Raw genomic sequence first — 20068 nt, 5'->3', positions numbered from 1 at the left:
AACAACACCCAGCTGTGGATGTGACTGGTGATAGAAGCAAGATCCGATGCTGTAAAGAGCAATATTGCATAGGAACCTGGAATGTCAGGTCCATGAATCAAGGCAAATTGGAAGTGGTCAAACAGGAGATGGCAAGAGTGAACGTCGACATTCTAGGAATCAGCAAACTAAAATAGACTGGAATGGGTGAATTCAACTCAGATGACCATTATATCTACTACTGCGGGCAGGAATCCCTCAGAAGAAATGGAGTAGCCATCATGGTCAACAAAAGACTCTGAAATGCAGGACTTGGATGCAATCTCAAAAACGACAGAATGATCTCTGTTCGTCTCCAAGGCAAACCATTCAATATCACGATTATCCAAGTCTGTGCCCCAACTGGTAATGCTGAAGAAGCTGAAGTTGAATGGTTCTGTGAAGACCTACAAGACCTTCTAGAACTAACACCCCCAAAAGATTTTTATTACAGGGTAATGGAGTGCAAAAGTAGAAGTGGAGAGATGCCCGGCGTAACAGGCGAGTCTGTCCTTGGAACGCGGAATGAAGCAGGGCAAAGGCTAAGAGTTTTGCCAATAGAACACACTGGTCATAGGAAACACCCTCTTCCAACATCACAAGAGAAGACTCTACACATGGACATCAGCAGATGGTCAACACCCAAATAAGCTTGATTATATTCTTTGCAGCCAAATATGGAGACGCTCTATACAGTCAGCAAAAACTAGACCGGGAGCTGATTGTGGCTCAGATCATGAACTCCTTATTGCCAGACTCAGACTTAAATTGAAGAAAGTGGGAAAACCACTAGAGCATTCAGGTATGACTTAAATCCCTTACGATTATACAGTGGAAGTGAGAAATAGATTTAAGGGACTAGATCTGATAGACAGAGTGCCTGATGAACTATGGACAGAGGTTCGTGACATTGTACAGGAGACAGGGATAAAGACTATCCCCAAGAAAAAGAAATGCAAACAGGCAAAATGATTGTCTGAGGAGGCCTTACAAATAGCTATGAAAAGAAGTGAAAGGCAAAGGAGAAAAGGAAAGGTATACCCATTTGAATTCAGAGTTCCAAAGAATAGCAAGGAGAGATAAGAAAGGCTTCCTCAGTGATCAATACAAAGAAATAGAGAAAAACAATAGAATGGGAAAGACTAGAAATCTCTTCAAGAAAATTAGAGATAACAAGGGAAATTTTCATGCAAAATGGGCACAAGAAAGGACAGAAATGGTATGGACCTAACAGAAGCAGAAAATATTAAGAAGACGTGGCAAGAATACACAGAGGAACTATACAAAAAAGATCTTCATGACCCAGATAATCATGATGATGTGATCACTAATCTAGAGCCAGACATCTTGGAATGTGAAGTCAAGTGGGCCTTAGGAAGCATCATTAGGAACAAAGCTAGTGGAGGTGATGGAATTCCAGTTGAGCTATTTCAAATCCTGAAAGATGATGCTGTGAAAGTGCTGCACTCAATATGCCAGCAAATTTGGAAAACTCAGCAGTGGCCACAGATCAGTTTTCATTCCAATCCCAAAGAGAGGCAATGCCAAAGAATGCTCAAACTACTGCACAGTTGCACTCATCTCACACGCTAGTAAAGGAATGCTCCAAATTCTCCAAGCCAGGCTTCAGCAGTATGTGAACCGTGAACTTCCAGATGTTCAAGCTGGTTTTAGAAAAGGCAGAGGAACCAGAGATCAAATTGCCAACATCTGCTGGATCATGGAAAAAGCAGGAGAATTCCAGAAAAACATCTATTTCTGCTTTATTGACTATGCCAAAGCCTTTGACTATGTGGATTGCAATAAACTGTGGAAAATTCTGAAAGAGATGGGAATACCAGACTACCTGACCTGCCTCTTGAGAAACCTGTATGCAGGTCAGGAAGCAACAGTGAGAACTGGACATGGAATAACAGAGTGGTTCCAAATAGGAAAAGGAGTATGTCAAGGCTGTATATTGTCACCCTGCTTATTTAACTTATATGCAGAGTACATCATGGGAAATGCCAGACTGGATGAAGCACAAGCTGGAATCAAGATTGCCAGAAATATCAATAACCTCAGATATGCAGATGACACCACACTTATAGCAGAAAGTGAAGAGGAACTGAAGTTCTTCTTGATGAAAGTGAGGGTGAAAAAGTTGGCTTAAATTTCAACATTCAGAAAACGAAGATCATGGCATCCAGTCCCATCAGTTCATGGCAAATAGATGGGCAAACAGTGCAAACGGTGAGAGACTTTTTTTGGGCTCCAGAATCACTGCAGATGGTGATTGCAGGCATGGAATTAAAGGACACTTGCTCCTTGGAAGAAAAGTTATGACCAACCTAGACAGCATATTCAAAAGCAGAGAGATCACTTTTCTGACAGAGGTCTGTCTAGTCAAAGCTATGGTTTTTCCAGTAGTCACATATGCATGTGAGTGTTGGACCATAGATAAAGCTGAGTGCCAAAGAATTGATGCTTTTGAACTGTGGTGTTGGAGAAGACTCTTGAGAGTCCCTTGGACAGCAAGGAGATCAAACCAGTCCATCCTAAAGGAAATCAGTCCTGAATATTCATTGGAAGGGCTGATGTTGAAGCTGAAACTCCAATACTTTGGCCACCTGATGTGAAGAACTGACTCACTGGAAAAGACCCTGATGCTGGGAAAGATTGAAGGTGGGAAGAGAAGGGGACAACAGATGATGAGATGGTTGGATGGTATCACCGACTCGATGGACATGAGTTTGAGTAAGCTCCAGGAGTTGGTGATGGACAGGGAGGCCTGGCATGCTGCGGTTCATGGGGTTGCAAAGAGTTGGACACGACTGAGCGACTGAACTGAACTGAACCTGTAACTGTATAGTCAGCCTAGTGACTGGTGCAGGGCATGAGCGCCGCCTGGCTGGAGCCCACTTCCCGGGGTTAGTGGCGACTGAGTGTCCCCTTCCGTCTGCTGCCCGTCCTGGGTGCTGGCCCCACCGCCCGGGATGGCCGCACCGGAGCTCCTGCTCTCAGACGCACTGTTTGTTGTCCGTGCTCACTCAGTCGATTGCATGCCAGGTCCGAGAGTGTCTTGTCGGGCGCTGTAATTATTTTCAGTGTTTAGTTTCGGAGACAGTTGCCACCTTTCATGTGTGGTTTTCCAGTCCACCGTGTGTTGCCGTCGTTTGATCCTTTCCGTCGTGGGAATCACCGTCGTCCGCTTTCACACCTCGCACCCAGCCTTCAGCTGCTCAGCTCCGCCTTCATCGTAGGCGCCCCGACGCTGCCTCGGCCGTGCGGCCCCTCGCCCCCCTGCCGCCCCTGAGGCGACGCCCACTCCCCTGTGGTGAACCTGTGCCCTGAGTGCCTCTGTGCCGCGCAGTGTGCACCGGGCTTCCCAGGACTCTGCAGAGGCCAAGGACACCAGTCCCTGCCCTGCGGGGCCCACGTTCCAGGAGGCAGAGCCCTGGTGTGGAGAAGGCCACAGCTGCCGGCCTGGGCCAGGGCAGGAGCGGTGTCTGCGGCTGACCCACAGCTGCTGCGGCGAGCCCCAGTGCCGTCCCCGGGGGCCCGGCTGCAGGTCCCCAGCATGCAGGCGCGCAGGCCGCCGTGGCCGCCGCTCGTCCCCGGCTCTCTGGGCGGTCGGCCGTGGGCTCTGCGGCCCGTGACACCTGGTCTGTCCCTTCCCGGGCTCGCTGGTCGAGGCCGCGGTGGATGCTGCGCCCTTTGTGACTTCCCGGGAGCGCTCTTGGCTTCTGGTTTAACAGCAGGGCTCACGGCCTGCCTTCCTGTGGTTGCCGCGCTGAAGTCAGTCGTGCTGGCTCACGTCTCCCCTCCCCGTGGGCTGCACCCTGCTCCGTTATCTTGCTCCCAAGCAGGTGCTGTGCCCCTGTGTGTTTTCACTTGGGCGGGGCGCCGTCTCCCCAGCCCCGCCACCCTCAGGCCCCAGGCCAGGGCTGCGCTCACTTCCCTCTCTCTCCCGGAAACTCAGCGCCTCCTACCTCGCCCCTGGGGGTCACCGTGGTGATGGGAGCGCGTGCTCTGTCAGCCCTCATCCGTGCCCAGCTCCAGCCTGAGGGTCCTCCCTGCCGGACGCTCCCCTCCCTCGTTGCCGTCCGCAGAGACTCCGGCTGGAGCGGGGTTGCAGTCAAGCGGATGGCCACCCCCTCAGATCCCGAGTGCCTCGGGCAGCTGGTTGGCATTTCGGATGCGGGGACAGTTCGGGCTGGGCTCCTCTCTCCCATGGACAGACTCAGACCGTGTAGGGACCTGGCGCTGCCAGTGTGCGTGGAGCCAAGTGGATGTCACACATCCCTGGGGCTGCTGCAAAGCCAAGCTTCCTTTCCAGAAAGTTCTGTGCTGTTACCGAGGCCCTCCTCTGGCTTCTGCCCTCTGAGTGAGAGGAGGTGCCCATATCCTGCCTCCCTTCTCTGGTTGCTGGGCAGGCCACGTGGCCCCTTCGCTCTCTGAGAACTTGGAGCTACAGTCACTCAGGCTGCAAGAGGGAGGGCTCGCGGCAGGCCAGGGTGGCCCCACCTGTCCCCCACAGCCTGGGCCCCAGGGGAGCCTGCAGACCTTCCCTTGTGGCCCCGGGCCGTCAAAGTCATGGGGGATGGTCTGTCACCTGCTGGAGAGGGGCTGGATGGGGGACACGCCGGGTCCCTGGGGAGCGGTGCTGCCCTACTCAGGCTGCCTGCTGGGGGCTGGGCTGAGCACTGGCCTGGTCTCGTCCCTTGGGTGCTTGGCTGAGCGTCAGGGAGAGGGGAGAGCCAGCCCACCAAGAGGCAGTGAGGACCGCATGGCAGTGATAAGCAGGGGTCAAAGTGACTGATGGGGGTCAAGGTTTGGCCGGGGGGGATTGCAGGGGTCAGAGTTCAGTGCAGAAATAGTGTGTGGGAGCATCTGGGAGGCGGGGCTGAAGAGAAAAGTGGGGAGGGGGAGGGGCAGGGGAGGGGGAGGGGAGGGAGGGATGGGGGAGGGGGAGGGGAGGGAGGGATGGGGGAGGGGGAGGGGAGGGAGGGATGGGGGAGGGGGAGGGGAGGGAGGGGCGGGGGAGGGGGAGGGGAGGGAGGGACAGGGGAGGGGGAGGGGAGGGAGGGACGGGAGAGGGGGAGGGGAGGGAGGGACGGGGGAGGGGGAGGGGAGGGAGGGGCGGGGAGGGGGAGGGGAGGGAGGGGTGGGGGAGGGGGAGGGGAGGGAGGGACGGGGGAGGGGGAGGGGAGGGAGGGGCAGGGGAGGGGGCCGCGGCCCACAGATGCAGGAAGGGGAGACGAGGTGGGCGGGTTGGGGTTTCTCCTGCCCTGTTCAACTGGGGCGGATGCCTGTGTGAGTGTGTGCGTCCACATGCGCCTGTGAGTGTGTAGAGGGTCACGCCACGTGGCTGGAGGGCCGGGTTCCCTGGAGCCGCCTTTCCAGACAGCTGCTGAGGAGTCAGTCTGCGGGGAGTGAGTGGTCCGAGGCCCCCTCTGCTTCGCCCTCCCCTCCCCAACCCGGTCCCCCCAACACTCCAGCTCGAGTGTGTGCCCGATGCCCCCTCACCCTGCCTTCCAGGACCCTCACTCTCACTTCCCTGCCTTCCAGGCTTCTCTCGTCCACCCACCTGGACTCCAGCCCTCCTTCAGGCTGGGAAAAGAAGTCCTGGCCCCTGCCCCAGACCCGCCCCGAGGGCAGCTGGGGTGGGGCAGGTGGAAGGCAGGACCGTGGAGGACGCGGTGTCCCAGGGTGATCGTGGGCGACTGCAGAGCGCGGGGCTGCGGTGGCCTTCAGAGTCCAGACTCGGTCATGAGGACGGTGGGGGAGGACGGGGGACAGACTGGGGTGCCGGTGGAGGGGACAGTGAGCAGGCCGGCGGTGCCCGAGGTGGGCGTGCCCCAGAGCAGGCGAGCTCCAGGAGGTGGAGCGAGGGGGGCGGGGAGAGCGGTTGATGGGCCGCTCTTCTAGCAGGGGAGTCAGGGGCTGGGGGGTGGGCCATGGGGATGATACACGGGGAGCCCATGTCCTCAGCATGAGGGGAGGGGAGGTGCTGGGGATGGTGGCTGGGGCCTGGGCCAGATAAGGTCAGGGGAACCTCGGGAGGAGGTGGCCGGGGACCTAGAGCTGGGGGAGTCAGGGAACCCAAAACGGGCGCATCCCGGGGGGCAGCTTGGGATGGGCAAGGGCAGTGGCACTGGGCCTGGAATGTTGCTGGTTGACATAAAGGGCCTGGAATTTATAGGTGTCGGGATTCTACCCAGAACCCAGCATTCTGTGTTCTGCAGAGGTGGGGAGTGGCAGGGTGAGTCTCAGGAAGGATGCAGAAGGCAGGTTTGTGTGTCCTGGAGCTTCAGGTGTCCTTCCAGGCCGCAGAGCCCCGCAGCTGTAAGTGTGGCATGCTGCAGTCCATGGAGTCGCAAAGAGCTGGACACCGCTTGGCAGCCGAACAGCCACAACAGTATTCCATTGTATAAACAGGCCACACTTTCTTTACGTTCATCTGTCAGTGGGTACTTAGATTGCTTCCATATCTTGGCTGTTGTAAATATTGCTTCTGTGAATATTGGGGTGTTTTGTCATTGTTGAGTTGCTAAGTTGTGTCCAACTCTTTGCAACCCTGTGGACTGCAGCACGCCAGGCTTCCCTGTCCATCACCAACTCCTGGAGCTTGCTCAAACTCATGTCCATCGAGTTGGTGATGCCATCTCACCAACTCATCCTCTGCCACCCTCTTCTCCTTTTGCCTTCCATCTTTCCCAGCATCTTTGGGGTGCATATGTCTTTTCAAATTAGCGTTTTCCTTTTCTTTGGATTATAAATACCTAAGTGGGATTGATAGGTTGTATCATAGTTCTGTTTTTAATTTTTAATCCATGCTATTTTCCATAGTGGCCACCCCAATTTCCATTCCCACCAACAGTGCCTGAGGGTTGCGTTTTCTCCACATCCCTGCCAACACATATTTATTGTGTTTTTGATGATGGCCATTTTGACAGGTGTGAAGTAGTGTCTCACGGAGTTTTTGATTTGAATTTCCCTGCTGGTTAGTGATATTGAGCATCTTTTCGTGTGTATGTTGGCCGTTTGTCTGTCTGCTTTGGAAACAGGCTTATTCCAGTCCTCTGCCCATTTTAAAATCAGATTGGGCTTTTAAAAACATATTGACTTGTATGAGTTGTTTATGTTTCGGGTAGTAATGCCTTATCAGACATATCATTTACAAGTATCTTTTCCTGTTCAGTAGGTGGCCTTTTCATCTTGGTGATGGTTTCTTTCACTGTGCAAAATCTTTTTAGCTTGATGTAGTCCCATCTGATTAGTTTTGCTTTTTTAAAAGCCTTTGCCTGAAGAGATGGATCCGTAAAAATATTGTTAAGGATGATGATATCAGAGACAACACTGCCTGTGTTTTCTTCTTGGAGTTGTGTGGTTTCAGGTCTTAACTTTTGAGTCTGTTTTGATTCCTTTTTGTGTGTGGTGTGACATAGTGGTCCAGCTTGATGATTTTACCTGTAGCTGCCTGGTTTTCCCAACACCACTTTTTGAAGAGTCCGTCTTTCCCCCATTATTATAGCTTTGTAATATAGTTTGAAGTCAAGACGTGTGATGCCTTCTTTCTTCTTTCTCAAGATTGCTTTGGCTATTTGAAGTCTTTTATGATTCCATACACGTACAGGAATCATTTTCTCTATTTCAATGAGAAAAAATGTCATTGGTATTTGACAGAGATTGCATTGACTTCGTAGACTGCTTTGGGTTGTATGGTCATTTTAACATATTAACTCTACAAATCCACATGCAAGTGACAGCTTTCCGTTTATACATATGGTCTTCGACTTCCTTCTTCAGTGTCTTACAGTTTTCACAGTGCAGGTATTTTCCTTTCTTGGTTACATTTATTCCTAGGAACTTTGTTTTATCTGACTTGATTGTAAATGAGATTCTTTTCTTATTTTCTGTTTCTGATAATTCATTATTAGTGTATAGAAAAGCGACAGAACTCTGAATATTAATTTTGTATGCTGCAAATTTACTGTGTTTATTGTAATATTTCTAATGGTTTGTTGGTGGAGTCTTTAGGGTTTTCTCTGTATAGCATCAAGTCATCTGTAAACGGTGACAGTTTTCCTTCTTTCCTCCAGTTTGGATGCCTTTTGTTGTCTGAGTGCTGTGTCTTCCGATACTGTGTTAAATAGAAATGGTGAAAAGAAAAGCTTTCGGATTTTCACCATTGACTATGATGTTAGCTGTCTGAGTTTGTCTCAAATGGTCTTTATTATGTTGAGGTACATTCCCTCTATAGCAATTTTGCTGAGAGTTTGTTTTTCTCTTTTAATCACAAATGGGTATTGAGTTTTGTCAGATGCTTTTTTGGTTAGTTATTTACTGAGATGATCACATGGTTTTTATCCTTTGTTTTGCTAATGTGGTGTTTCATGCTGACTGATTTGCATATACTGAACCATTTTTGCATCCCTGGAATAAATCCTACTTGATAATGATGTATGATCATATTTATTTATTGTTGAATTCAATTTGATAATATTTTGTTGAGACTATTTGCATCTTTGTTCATCAGGGATATTAGTTGGTAATTTTCTCTTTTTATAGTGAGTTTGTCTGGTTTTGATATCAGAGTGAGGCTGGCCTCATAGAATGAGTTTGGAAGTGTTCCCTTCGCTTCAGTTTTTTGGAATAGTTTGAGAAGGACAGGTGTTACCACTTTTAAAAATGTTCGATAGAATTCAACTGTGAAGTCATTTAGCCCTGGAATTTTATTTATTGGGAGTTTTAAAATTACTGATTCTATTTCATTGCTAGCAGTCAGTCTGGTCAGATTTTCTGTTTCTTCCTGATTCAGTCTTGGAAGATTGTGTTTCAAGGAACTTATCCATTTCTTCCAAGTTGTGCAATTTGTTGGTATATAACTGTTCATAGTATTTCCATATGATGGTGTGTATTTTTCAGATATTGCTTATAACTTCTCTTTCATTTGTAAGTTTTAAAATTTGGGCCACCCTTTTTTCCCTTGATAATTCTGGCTACAGGCCTATCAAGTTTATCTTTTCAACAAGCCAGCTCTTATTTTTATCGATCTTCTCTGACACTTTTTGGTCTCTGTTCATTTCTGCTCTCATCCGTATTACTCCCTTCCTTCTGCTAAGTTTGGACTTTGGTCTTCTTTTTCTAATCTTTTAAGTGGAAAGTTAGGTAGTTCATTTGAGAGTTTATTCTGTTTGTTTGTTTCTTTGCATAGAGCCGACTGGAGCTGACTCTGGCTCAGATTATGAACTCCTTATTGCAGACTACATCATGAGAAACGCTGGACTGGAAGAAGCACAAGCTGGAATCAAGATTGCTGGGAGAAATATCAATAACCTCAGATATGCAGATGACACCACCCTTATGGCAGAAAGTGAAGAGGAACTAAAAAGCCTCTTGATGAAAGTGAAAGAGGAGAGTGAAAAGTTGTCTTAAAGCTCAACATTCAGAAAACGAAGATCATGGCATCTGGTCCCATCCCTTCATGGCAAATAGATGGGGAAACAGTGGAAACAGTGGCTGACTTTATTTTTTGGGGCTCCAAAATCACTGCAGTTGGTGACTGCAGCCATGGAATTAAAAGACGCTTACTCCTTGGAAGGAAAGTTACGACCAACCTAGATAGCATATTCAAAAGCAGAGACATTACTTTGTCAACAAAGGTCTGTCTCGTGAAGGCTATGGTTTTTCCAGTGGTCGTGTATGGATGTGAGAGTTGGATTGTGAAGAAAGCTGAGGACCGAAGAATTGATGCTTTTGAACTGTGGTGTTGGAGAAGACTCTTGAGAGTCACTTGGACTGCAAGGAGATCCAACCAGTCCATCCTAAAGGAGATCAGTCCTGGGTGTTCACTGGAGGGAATGATGCTGAAGCTGAAACTCCAGTACTTTGGCCACCTGATGTGAAGAGCTGACTCACTGAAAAAGACCCTGATGCTGGGAAAGATTGAAGGCAGGAGGAAAAGGGGATGACAGAGGATGAGATGGCTGGATGGCATCACCGGCTCAATGGAAATGAGTTTGGGTAGACTCTGGGAGTTGGTGATGGACAGGGAGGCCTGGCGTGCTACAGTCCATGGGGTCGCAAAGAATCAGAGATGACTGAGCAACTGAACTGAACTATTGCAGAATTCAGGCTTAAGTTGAATAAAGTAGGGAATACCGCTATGCCATTCAGATATGACCTAAATCAAATCTCTTATGATTATACACTGGAGGTGACAAATAGATTTAAGAGATTAGATGTGGTAGACAGAGTGCCTGAAGGACTATGGACAAAGGTTCACAACATTATATAGGAGGCAGTGACCAAAACCAAAACGTGTTTGTCTGAGGAGGCTTTACAGATAGCTGAGAAAAGAAGAGAAGTGAAAGCCTAGGGGGAGAGGGAAAGATGTACCTAACTGAATGCCGAGTTCCAGAGAACAGCAAGGAGAGATAAGAAGGCTGTAAGTGAACAGTGCAAAGAAATAGAAGAAAACAGTAGAATGAGAAAGAGATCTCGTTAAGAAAACTGGAGATAGATATCAAGGGAACATTGCATGCAAAGATGGGCACAAGAAAGGACAGAAAGGTCAGGACCTAACAGAAGCAGAAGAGATTAAGAAGAGGTGGCAACAATACACAGAACTGTAAGAAAGGTCTTAATGACCTGGATAACCACTCACCTAGAGCCAGACGTCCTGGAGTGTGAAGTCAAGTGGGCCTCAGGAAGCATTACTGTAAACGAAGCTCGTGGAGGTGATGGAATTCCAGCTGAGCTACTTAAAATCCAAAAAGATGATGCTGTGAAAGTGCTGCACTCAGTATGGCAGCAAATTTGGAAAACTCAGCAGTGGCTGTAGGACTGGACAAGGTCAGTTTTCATTCCAATCCCAAAGAAGGTCCAAACTACCACACACTTGCACTCATTTCACATGCTAGCAAGGTCATGCTCAAAATCCTTCAAGTTAGGCTTCAACAGTATGTGAACTGAGAACTTCCAGATGCACAAGCTGGATATAGAAAAGGCAGAGGAACTAGAGATCAAATTTCCAACATTCCTTGGATCAGACAGAAAGCAAAGAATTCCAGAAAAACGTCTACATCTGCTCCGTTAGACTGTGTGGATCACACCAAACTGTGGAAGACTCTTAGAGAGGGGAATAGCAGACCACTTTTCCTGTCTCATGAGAAGCCTCTTTGCAGGATCAGCAGCAGCAGTTAGAACCAGACATGCAGCAATGGACTGGTCAAAACTGGGAGAGGAGTGCGTCAAGGCTGTATGTTGCCACCCTGCTTATTCAACTTACACACAAATTATAGCATGCAGAATACCTGCCAGGATGAATCACAAGCTGGAATCAAGATTGCCAGGAGAAATATCAGCAACCTCAGATATGCAGATGGTATCACGCTAATGGCAGAAAATGAAGAGGAACTTAAGAGCCTCTTGATGGCGGTGAAAGAGGAGAGTGAAAAAGCTGGCTTAAAATGCAACATTATAAAAACTAAGATCAAGGCATCCAGTCATGGCAAATAGAAGGGGAAGAAGTGGAAACAGTGACAGATTTTATTTTCTTCGGCTCCAAAATCACTGTGGACAGTGACTGCAGCCATGAAATTAAAGGGTGCTCCTAGGAAGGAAAGCTATGATAAACCTAGACAGTTTGTTAAAAAGCAGAGGTATCACTTTGCCAACAAAGGTCCTTCTAGTCAAAACTATGGGTTTTCCACTAGTCATGTACAAATGTGAGAGTTGGACCATAAAGAGGGCTGAGCCCTGAAGATTTGATGTTTTTGAATTGTGGTGCTGAAGGACTCCTGAGAGTCCCTTGGGCAGCACGGAGATCCAACCAGTCAGTCCTAAAGGAAATTAACCCTGCATATTTGTTGGAAGGACTGATGCTGAAGCTCCAGTACACGGTTACCTGATGTGAAGAGCCGACTCACTGGAAAAGACTCGGATGCTGGGAAAGATTGAGGGCAGGAGGAGAAGGGGATGAGACAGAGGATGAAATGGATAGCATCACCAACTCAATGAACAAGAGTCTGGGCAAACTCCAGGAGACGGCGATGGACAGGAAGCCTCATGTGCGGCAGTCCGTGGGGCTGCAGATTTGGACAGGACTTAATGCCTGAGCAACAGCAAAGGCCTATGCTGCTATAAATTTCCCTCTTAGAACTGCTTTGCTTCATCCACAGATTTTGGAAAGTTATGTTTCTACTTTCATTCATGTTGAGGTGCTTTTTATCTTTGATTTCTTCACGGACTCTGTTTCTTTTTCAGTAGCATGTTGGTCAGTCTCCATGTTTTTACCCACTTTCTTCTTGTGGTAGAGTACTAATTTCATGCCGCTGTGTTCAGAAAAGATGCTTGATACCATTTCAGTCTTCATAAATCCATTGAGACTTATTTTGTGGCCTAGCGTGCCATCTATCCTGGAGAACGCTCCCCATGCACTTGAAGAGAATGTGTATTCTGCTGTTTTGGGGATGGAATGTTCAATAGACACCTATCAAGCCTGTTTGGCCGAGTGTGTCATTTAAGGCCCTTGCTTCCTTGTTGATTTTCCGTCTGGCTGAACAGTCCCTTAATGTATGGCAGGTATCACTGTATGGTTTTCTCCGTCTTAACATTTGCTTTATATGTTTGAGGTGCTCGTATGTCAGGAGCATATACATATGTTTATGAACATCATATCCTGTTCTTGGAATAGTTACTGTATCATTATACGATGCCCTCCTTTGTCTTTTGTTGTAGACTTTAAGTTCTGTTTTGTCTAATATGTGTATTACTGCCCCACCTCTCTTTTTGTATCTGTCTTCAAGGAGTATCTGTTTCCATTCTTCCATTTTCAGGCTCTGTGTCTTTAGTTCCGAGAAGAATCTCCTATGGGCAGCGTATGGATAGTTTAAAGCAACCAAGACAAGCTCGTTCAGCTGCGTCATGTCTTTTGAACGGAGGTGGTTCGTGACGGGTGTGCACTCGCCGCCATTCTGTTACTTATTCCCTAGTTGTCTTGTGGTTCTTCTCTGATCTCTCCTTTTTTTAGCCTTTCTCTCCCCTTGTGGTTCGATAACTTTCTTTAATGTTGTTTGCGTTCCTTTCTCTTTTTGTGTGTGTATCCGTTGTAGGGTTTTGCTTTGCTGTTCCTGGGAGGTTCGTATATATGTCTCTGTGTACCTGTGTCTGTGTCTATCTATCTCTCTAATGTGTTTTACCCTGATAACCATATTTTAATTCAAACACAGTTTAAAACCTGCATTTCTTCACCCCTCTACTCCACAATTTTATGTTCTGACGTCACAGTTTACATCTTCATGTGTCTCTCTTAAGTCCTCCTTGTAGTCATATGTAGTGAGTTGTATGCTTTTTGTCCTTCAACCTTCGTGCCAGCTTAAGTTTTAAGTGGCTGCTCCACTGCCTTTGCTAAATATTTGCCTTTCCCGCGAAATACTTTTCCTTCATGGATTTCCTTATTTCTTCCTATGGCCTTTTCTTTTTTTGAGTAGAGGGCCCCTGAGCATTTCTTGTAAGGCTAGTTCACTGGTGACAGACTGTTTTTGCTTGTCTGAGGAACTCTTCTTCAGTTCTGAATGATGATCTTGTTAGGTGGAGTATCTGGTCGTAGGTTTTCCCTGTCAATACTTTAACTGCATCATGCCGCCCCCTCCCAGCCTGCAAAGTCTCTAGTGAAACACCCGCTGATAGCCTTGTGGGGGTTCCCTTGCTTGTGGCTCTTTTCTCTTGCTGCCTTTCACGTTCTCTCTTCGCCTTTGCCCTTCGCCATCTTCCTTACGACACGTCTTGGTGTGTGTCCCTCTTGTTCGTCTTGTTTGGGACACTTCGTGGCCTCTACCTGGATATCGGCTTCCTTCTTCAGGAAAGGGATGTTTTCAGGCATCATTTTATCAAATATGTTTTCTGCCCCTTTTCTCTCTCCTCTCCTCCTGGGGCCCCTACAGTGTGAGTGTGAGTATGCGTGCTGCTGTCTCGGAGGCTCTTTAAGCTGTCCTCGTTTGGGAGATGCTTTCTCCCCGCTGTTCCGACTGGGTGGCCCCCGTGACTGTCTTCCACCACCTGTGCGTCCATGTCAGCTCGTCTGCAGTTGACTCCCTGCAGTGTGGTTTTCATTTCCGTGGCTTCTTTTGCTCTGGTTGGTTCTTTTCTTTGTATTTTCTAATTCTTTGTTGAAGTTCTCACTGTGTCCCTAAATTCTTCCAGCTTGGTCAGCGTTTCTCTGGACTGTCGCCTTGAACTTCTTACCTGGTGAACTACTCATCGTGTTTCTTCAGGGCCTTTTCCCCCCTGGGGTTCCGTCTTGCTCTCTTATTTGGAACATGGTCCTCTGTCTCCTCAGTTGTTTGGCTTTCTCTGTCTGTCTCTACGAAGTTATGCAAATTTGTGCTGGCTTTGAAGGCATGTCCTCGTGTGGGGGCTTGTGACCTGTGTGCCAGCGGCTTAGGCGGCAGAGCTAGGTCTGAACTGAGCCTGGCCGCGTCCTCTGGGCTGTACCGGCGGCTGTTGCACACACTTTATCCATTGCACCGGTTTACATCATACTTAATGTTCTTGGGGCGCTCTCTCGGCTGGGATGTTTTGGCATGTTGGAATTTTAAAACCTGAGCTCCTATCACTGGGGATTTTCTATTCCCCGCCGCCCAGGGGAATCACATTCTGCCTGACACTGGGAGAATCCTAGGGGTTCTTTCATATCTGCTCCTCTCCACTGTCAGCTGAGGATCTGTGGGATGCCCACGCTGCCGGGAGATGCTTCTGCTCAGAGCCCTGGCAGCAAAGCTTTCCTGGCCCCTCTGCCCACAGGGAGAACTTTTCGTCCCTTCCCCAGTCCAGGCTGCACAGGGCTGCCAGCTCCACACCTGTGATGCCCTGCAGGAGATATTTCTGCATCTGATATCCACACACACACTCACTACGTCCACACAGGTGTTTTTAAGTGTGTGGGACTTAGGTCCCCTGTGACCTCAGGTGGCTATTGACTTTATATTAATAAATACTGATTTTGCCCAACATTTTGATGTATCTGCCAGGAAGGGGGTCTTTCAACAGTCAGCATACTGCTATGACTTCAAAATAGACGTTTCTGAATACTTACCCCTCTTCCTTGACACTCTCATCTTAGCCCAGTCGGTCTGATTCCCCCGGTAGGTGCTGGTGCGTATTTTGAGAATTTGGTAAGTTTCTTGCTGGTGTTTTTCTCGTTTTCCCAGTTTGGGTATAGAAATAGGTTTGTAGTATAATAGAAACTGGGGAGGTTCTTGTTATTTTTTACGCCATGAAGAGGAAGGAGGGAAATAGGGTCATGGAGGTTTCACTTTGGCCTCCCTGGTGGCTCAGACAGTAAAGAATCCGTCTGCGATACGGGAGGCCTGGGTTTGATCCCTGGGTTGGAGGATCCCCTGGAGAAGGAAATGGCAACCAACTCCAGTATTCTTGCCTGGAGAGTCCCCATGGAGAGAGGAGCCTGGTGGGCTGCAGCACATGGGGTCAGTCAGACACGACTGAGCGACTAAGCGGGCACACACAGGTTTCACTTTGGAGGGCTGGGTCCTCTCTGGAAGGTGTCCCTGCTGTGCAGGGGGCGTCTGCTGGGGGTCTCCTGGGATCCCACCCACATGCCCCATCTCTGATGGCTCTGACACGTGACTTGCCCTGTTTTCACCTTCTTGTAGGGACAGACACCCTGGTTCTAACCCTTCCACTGTTCGCTAGGGACTTAGGGTTGGAGAGTCAGTTCTCCGTTCAGAATTTGAGTAGCAGCACTGTGATGATGACCATCACTCCTAGACAGAGGGGTTGTCTCCAGGTAAAGGGATGCCGAGTGTCACCTGGAGGGAAGTGGAGAATGCATTCCTGCGTGTGTGCACACACTCGTGTGTGTACACCCGCGTGCTTGAGTGTGCACCCATGCCCAGGCCATGCACAGGTGGCTCCGAGGCGCTGGCTGCTCTGTGCCCATCAGTGTGGGTCAGGATGTCTGTGACTTCCGGATCCCCACGAGAAATGAACAGGGACAGGAGGCAAGGAGGGAGCCTCTCACTGACCGGCACCTGGCCTGGAGTGGGCAGGGCTTGGGAGTTCAAGGGTGGCCCCGGGCCTGACCCAGAGCAGGGAGGGCCCAGTGCTCAGGGACAAGGCAGAGAGACCTCTGGGGACAAGGACAGCCCCCTCCCCTCCTGACCTGGGGGCTGTCCTGGGCCGGATGCTGCCTTACCTGTGTCCTCCTTTCCCTGACAGGAGAAATGTACCCAATGACGTTCATAAAGAAACCCCTGAAGCAACTTGGCAACGAGCCCCAGGGGCCTGAGGCCCAGAAGCCGCCACGCAAGGCCAGGTGCCACGTGTCATACTCCACCTACGGTCACGAGTGAGCGTCTGGGCGCCCCGCTGACACACGGGGCTCCCAGAGCACCCCGAGGCTTCATCCTGGTCTGCCGAGGGAAGAAGGCCTTCACAGCAACCTCGGCCTCCGGGGGGAGCTGGGCCAGTGGGCTTGGGGGCCTGTCAGGACTCGAGCAGGGGCGGGCAGGTGAGCACCCCATGCTGCCCGGCTGGGTCCACGGAAGCCTCCTCCCAGTCTGCTGCCCGGCCCCTCCCCAGGCTGGGGGCCCTCGGCACTACAGGGCCCCGACAACCAAGAAGCTTTGTTGAATGCTTGCACAGCAAGCCAGTGGGCGGCGACCCCTGAATAAAGTGACCGTCAGTGGCTCGCGCCTCTGCTGCTGCCTCTGGCTGGGGTCTGGGGCCCGCAGGCGCTGACGCTGGAGAGGCTGCCCCACTGGGGCTGCAGGGCACATGGGGGCGCAAGGGCGGGGCTGGTGGCATCTCTCGGGTTGTGCAGGACTACGCTTGGGCAGGCAGGGCAGCTGGGCAGGGGTCCCTGCTCTGGTGAGATGCCAGCTAGGCAGAGCTCTCTCTGTGGCGCTGGGGGCTGATGAAACCATCAGGATGTCAGGCCAGGCCCAGCTACGGGATGACGCTAGTCCCCCCACGCTGCGGCCTCCAGGGTATCTCTGAGGCTGCTCGGCAGGAACTGGTAATGGGAAGTTTCCTGGACGTGCCCAGACATGTGCGTCCAGAGCTGGGAGAGGGAGGGTGGATGGCAGGAGGACCTGGGCCGGGGGCAGGATGGGCACTCTCCAGCCGTGGGCCACCCCACCAGGTGGGACCCGTGTGCAAGCCCACCCTCACCTCCCCAATGGTCCCAGCGTGCCAGGCACGCCCAAGCACACACCTGCTGCCAGGCGGGGTACGGCAAGATCACTGCAGCGACACGCGGTCTCCAGCCTTTTATTCATACGAGGACTCGAAGAACACACGTCACCTGTGGACGCTGTGCGGCCCAAGACACAGCCGGCCCGGCCACTGACCACACAGGGCCGCCCCATCCAGAGACGAAGGGAGGGCGGGCCCGAGTGCGGGCCGGGGTGGCCGTCTGGGCACACGGTGATGCTGCCCCGGGCCAAGAGTCCAGCTGGCCCACACCTGCAGGCAGGAAGGCCCTGGCCTGACCCCGCCCTGGCACAAGGTTCTGATAGGGTTGGCGTGTTTGTGTGAGCAGCCCCGTACCCCGCGTGTCCCAGAGCCCGGAAGCCCTCCACCCGGTGAGAAAAAGCAAAGCGGCAGGAAGCAGCCTTCTCCGGGCCCAGGGGCTGGTCAGGAGGTTGGCGTGGCTACGTGGCTCAGCATCCCCGACCCTCAAGACCACCCTGCCCTGCCCGAGCCCTCTCTGGCAGGGAGCGGCCCCTCCCCAGACCCTGCAGTGAACGGGGCTTAGGAGGGCGGGCCTCGGCTTGGGGAGGAGCCTGCAGAGACCCCGGCCGCGGAAGGTCACCTGGGACCCTCAGAAGCTTCTGGGGAGGAGCCGAGAAGGCAGCTCTGGGTGAGAAGGGCGGGAGGAGCCTGTTGAGGAGGTGCGGCTAGGAAAGCCCTTAACTGTCGAGCGCCCTGGCCTGCGGCCGGCAAGGTCAGGGAAGGGAAGGCCCTTGGTGTGGGCGCCGGGTCTCGCTGGCCCTGAGCTCAGATATCCCCAGCCACCCAGCATCCCCGTGGCCAGGGGTCGGCTGTGGCCCTGGTCCGCGTCGTCCTGAGCTGGGACGTGGCCCTGGTCTGGGTGGGGGTGGGGAAGGGCGGGGGCAGGCGGCGTCTCTGGAAATCCCCATGCGGGCGGCCAGGAGCGCAGTCCAGTGCCCTTGCTGAGAGGGGGCCCCCATGGGGTCCTGGGGGTGGGGTCAGGGCTCATGCATAATCCCAAAGGCCCCGCTCGCCCGCTGGTGGGAACCCTGACACCGTCTGGGGGGTTCTTGGGCCTGAGGACTGGGCGTGGCTTTCAGACACCTGAGCCCCAGGTGCTCGGGGGCGGGGGAGGAGGGCACAGCCCGCACTTAGCCGGACACCGGTCAGCGGCCTCCTCACCCGCCCCGGTGCCGCAGGGGTTGCGGGGAGAGACGGCCAGCGGCACCTCGAGGTCTCTGAAACGCATGGCTTTTGGGACACACCGTCCCCGGCTGACCTGAGGGCCCCGTACAGAAGTAAAAGCTCGGGGGGCTGGGCGAAGCCCCCCACCCTGCCCCCAGCACAGTCACAAGCTGGGTCCCTCAGCGACCCCTCCTGTCCTGCTTCGGGGCCTCCCGGCCCAGGGAGTTAAATATCGTCTGCTGCGGGTTTTGGCAAAGTCAGTCCTTGGCCACAGTCCCGGGTGCTGAGGCAGTTACCGCCCCCGGGGAGCGGCTGCCGGAAGGGCCAGGGCGAGCCCCAGGAGCAGCAAGGGGCTGGCGCAGGGCAGGGGGCAGGCCGCGGCTGAGGTCTGCTGGCCTTCTCGCTCCGACAGCCCCGGGAGGGCATGCGTCAGCGGCGTCCGCGAGCTGGCGCTCTTCCTGCCGACCTTCCGGTCGCACACTTCGTCTGGGCAGCCCTCGCCGCTGCCTGAGCCGCTGCCGTCGTCGCCTGGGGAGGAGAGGGGAGGAGGTTCTAGGGGACCCCGAGGGCCGCGACCCTCTGCCTGGGCCTCCCACGCTGGGGACGGCAGTTCCTGGAGCCTGCCGAGGCTGGGCGGACGTGCTGGCCGGCTTACAGCCGTGCTGGAAACAGGGTGGGGGACCGGGACCACAGTTGGGCAGCAGCCGGGCCTTCAGAGCCACCTGGGCCCCGGGGCAACCACCTAGGGCCTCCCCCCACCCTGCACCCTTTCCCAGCTGGGGCTCCCTGGCACCCCCACCCCGGGTGCCCTCACTGGCATCCTGGAGGCCCAGGTTGTTGCCCACTCCCCTGCCCGCCGTCACTGGCGTCCTGGAAGCCCAGGTCGTTGCCCACACCCCCCCGGGGCTCCACTCCCCCGCCCGCCCTCACTGGCGTCCTGGAGGCCCAGGTCGTTGCCCACCCCCCCGCCCGCCCTCACTGGCGTCCTGGAAGTCCAGGTCGTTGCCGTTGTAGGCACCGCGCAGGCGGTTGGTCATGATCTTCAGCTGCATGATCTGCTGGCGGATGGTCATGTCAGGCTTGGTGATGTCCACCTCCACCTCGGGGTTGTTGATCTGATTGGCCAGGCCATCACCCATCACCTCGGGGAGGTACCTGGAGACCAGAAAGACAAGACCTGGGTCACTGTCCTGCTCCCCACAAAGGGGCCTGGCGCCAGCAACACCCATCCAGCCCTCGCTCCTCCAGTCAGGGTAGTGGCAAGTCTGAGACCCCCCTCCCCATCTCCTGAGGCCTTCAAGGGCTGCCAGGAGCCCACACAGGCCCCTGCAGCAGAGTGTGGAAGCACTGAGCGTGTGTACGCGGTGGGGACCTGGCCCTCGTCCCGGCTCTGAGTCCCGTGGGGTGTCCCACGTCAGACTTGGTGCAGGGCATGACACACCCAGGGCCATGGACAAGCTGAGGGGCCAGAGCGGCGGGACACTCACCGGCCCTTGGCCATCCCATTCCAGCAGCGCTCGTCACTGGCTGAGCTCATGGCCAGCTTCTCGCTGCACAGTGTCCCCGGGAGGCTGATCCAGAAGTCTTGAGCGTCTCGGAGCTGTGCCTTGGCTTCGGAGACCTGTGGGCAGTGGTCAGGCCACCA

At 52.6% G+C, this 20068-nt stretch overlaps 2 protein-coding genes across 2 annotated transcripts in view; one reads left to right on the top strand and one right to left on the bottom strand.

The window, feature by feature from the left end:
* ANKMY1 (ankyrin repeat and MYND domain containing 1) overlaps positions 1–16376 on the top strand; it is a 48133-nt gene extending 31757 nt beyond the window's left edge. The window contains exons 16-19 of the mRNA XM_068962021.1: positions 3153–3282; positions 3371–3568; positions 4110–4285; positions 16243–16376. Coding sequence (XP_068818122.1) covers positions 3153–3282; positions 3371–3568; positions 4110–4285; positions 16243–16376 — 638 coding nt within the window. The remainder of the gene's footprint in view (positions 1–3152; positions 3283–3370; positions 3569–4109; positions 4286–16242) is intronic.
* A 926-nt stretch (positions 16377–17302) lies between these two features.
* The window catches only part of GPC1 (glypican 1), a 28296-nt gene continuing 25530 nt past the window's right edge, over positions 17303–20068 (bottom strand). Inside the window, exons 7-9 of the mRNA XM_068964744.1 lie at positions 19911–20044; positions 19403–19578; positions 17303–18951 (exon numbers count right to left, since the gene is read on the bottom strand). Coding sequence (XP_068820845.1) covers positions 18716–18951; positions 19403–19578; positions 19911–20044 — 546 coding nt within the window. The 3' untranslated portion in view covers positions 17303–18715. The remainder of the gene's footprint in view (positions 18952–19402; positions 19579–19910; positions 20045–20068) is intronic.

Source organism: Capricornis sumatraensis, chromosome 2 (genome assembly GCF_032405125.1).
Source record: "Capricornis sumatraensis isolate serow.1 chromosome 2, serow.2, whole genome shotgun sequence".
In the NCBI taxonomy this organism is placed as follows: domain Eukaryota; kingdom Metazoa; phylum Chordata; class Mammalia; order Artiodactyla; family Bovidae; genus Capricornis; species Capricornis sumatraensis.
The sequence above is the reverse complement of the archived record's forward strand: the minus strand, read 5'-3'. Positions and strand labels throughout refer to the sequence as shown.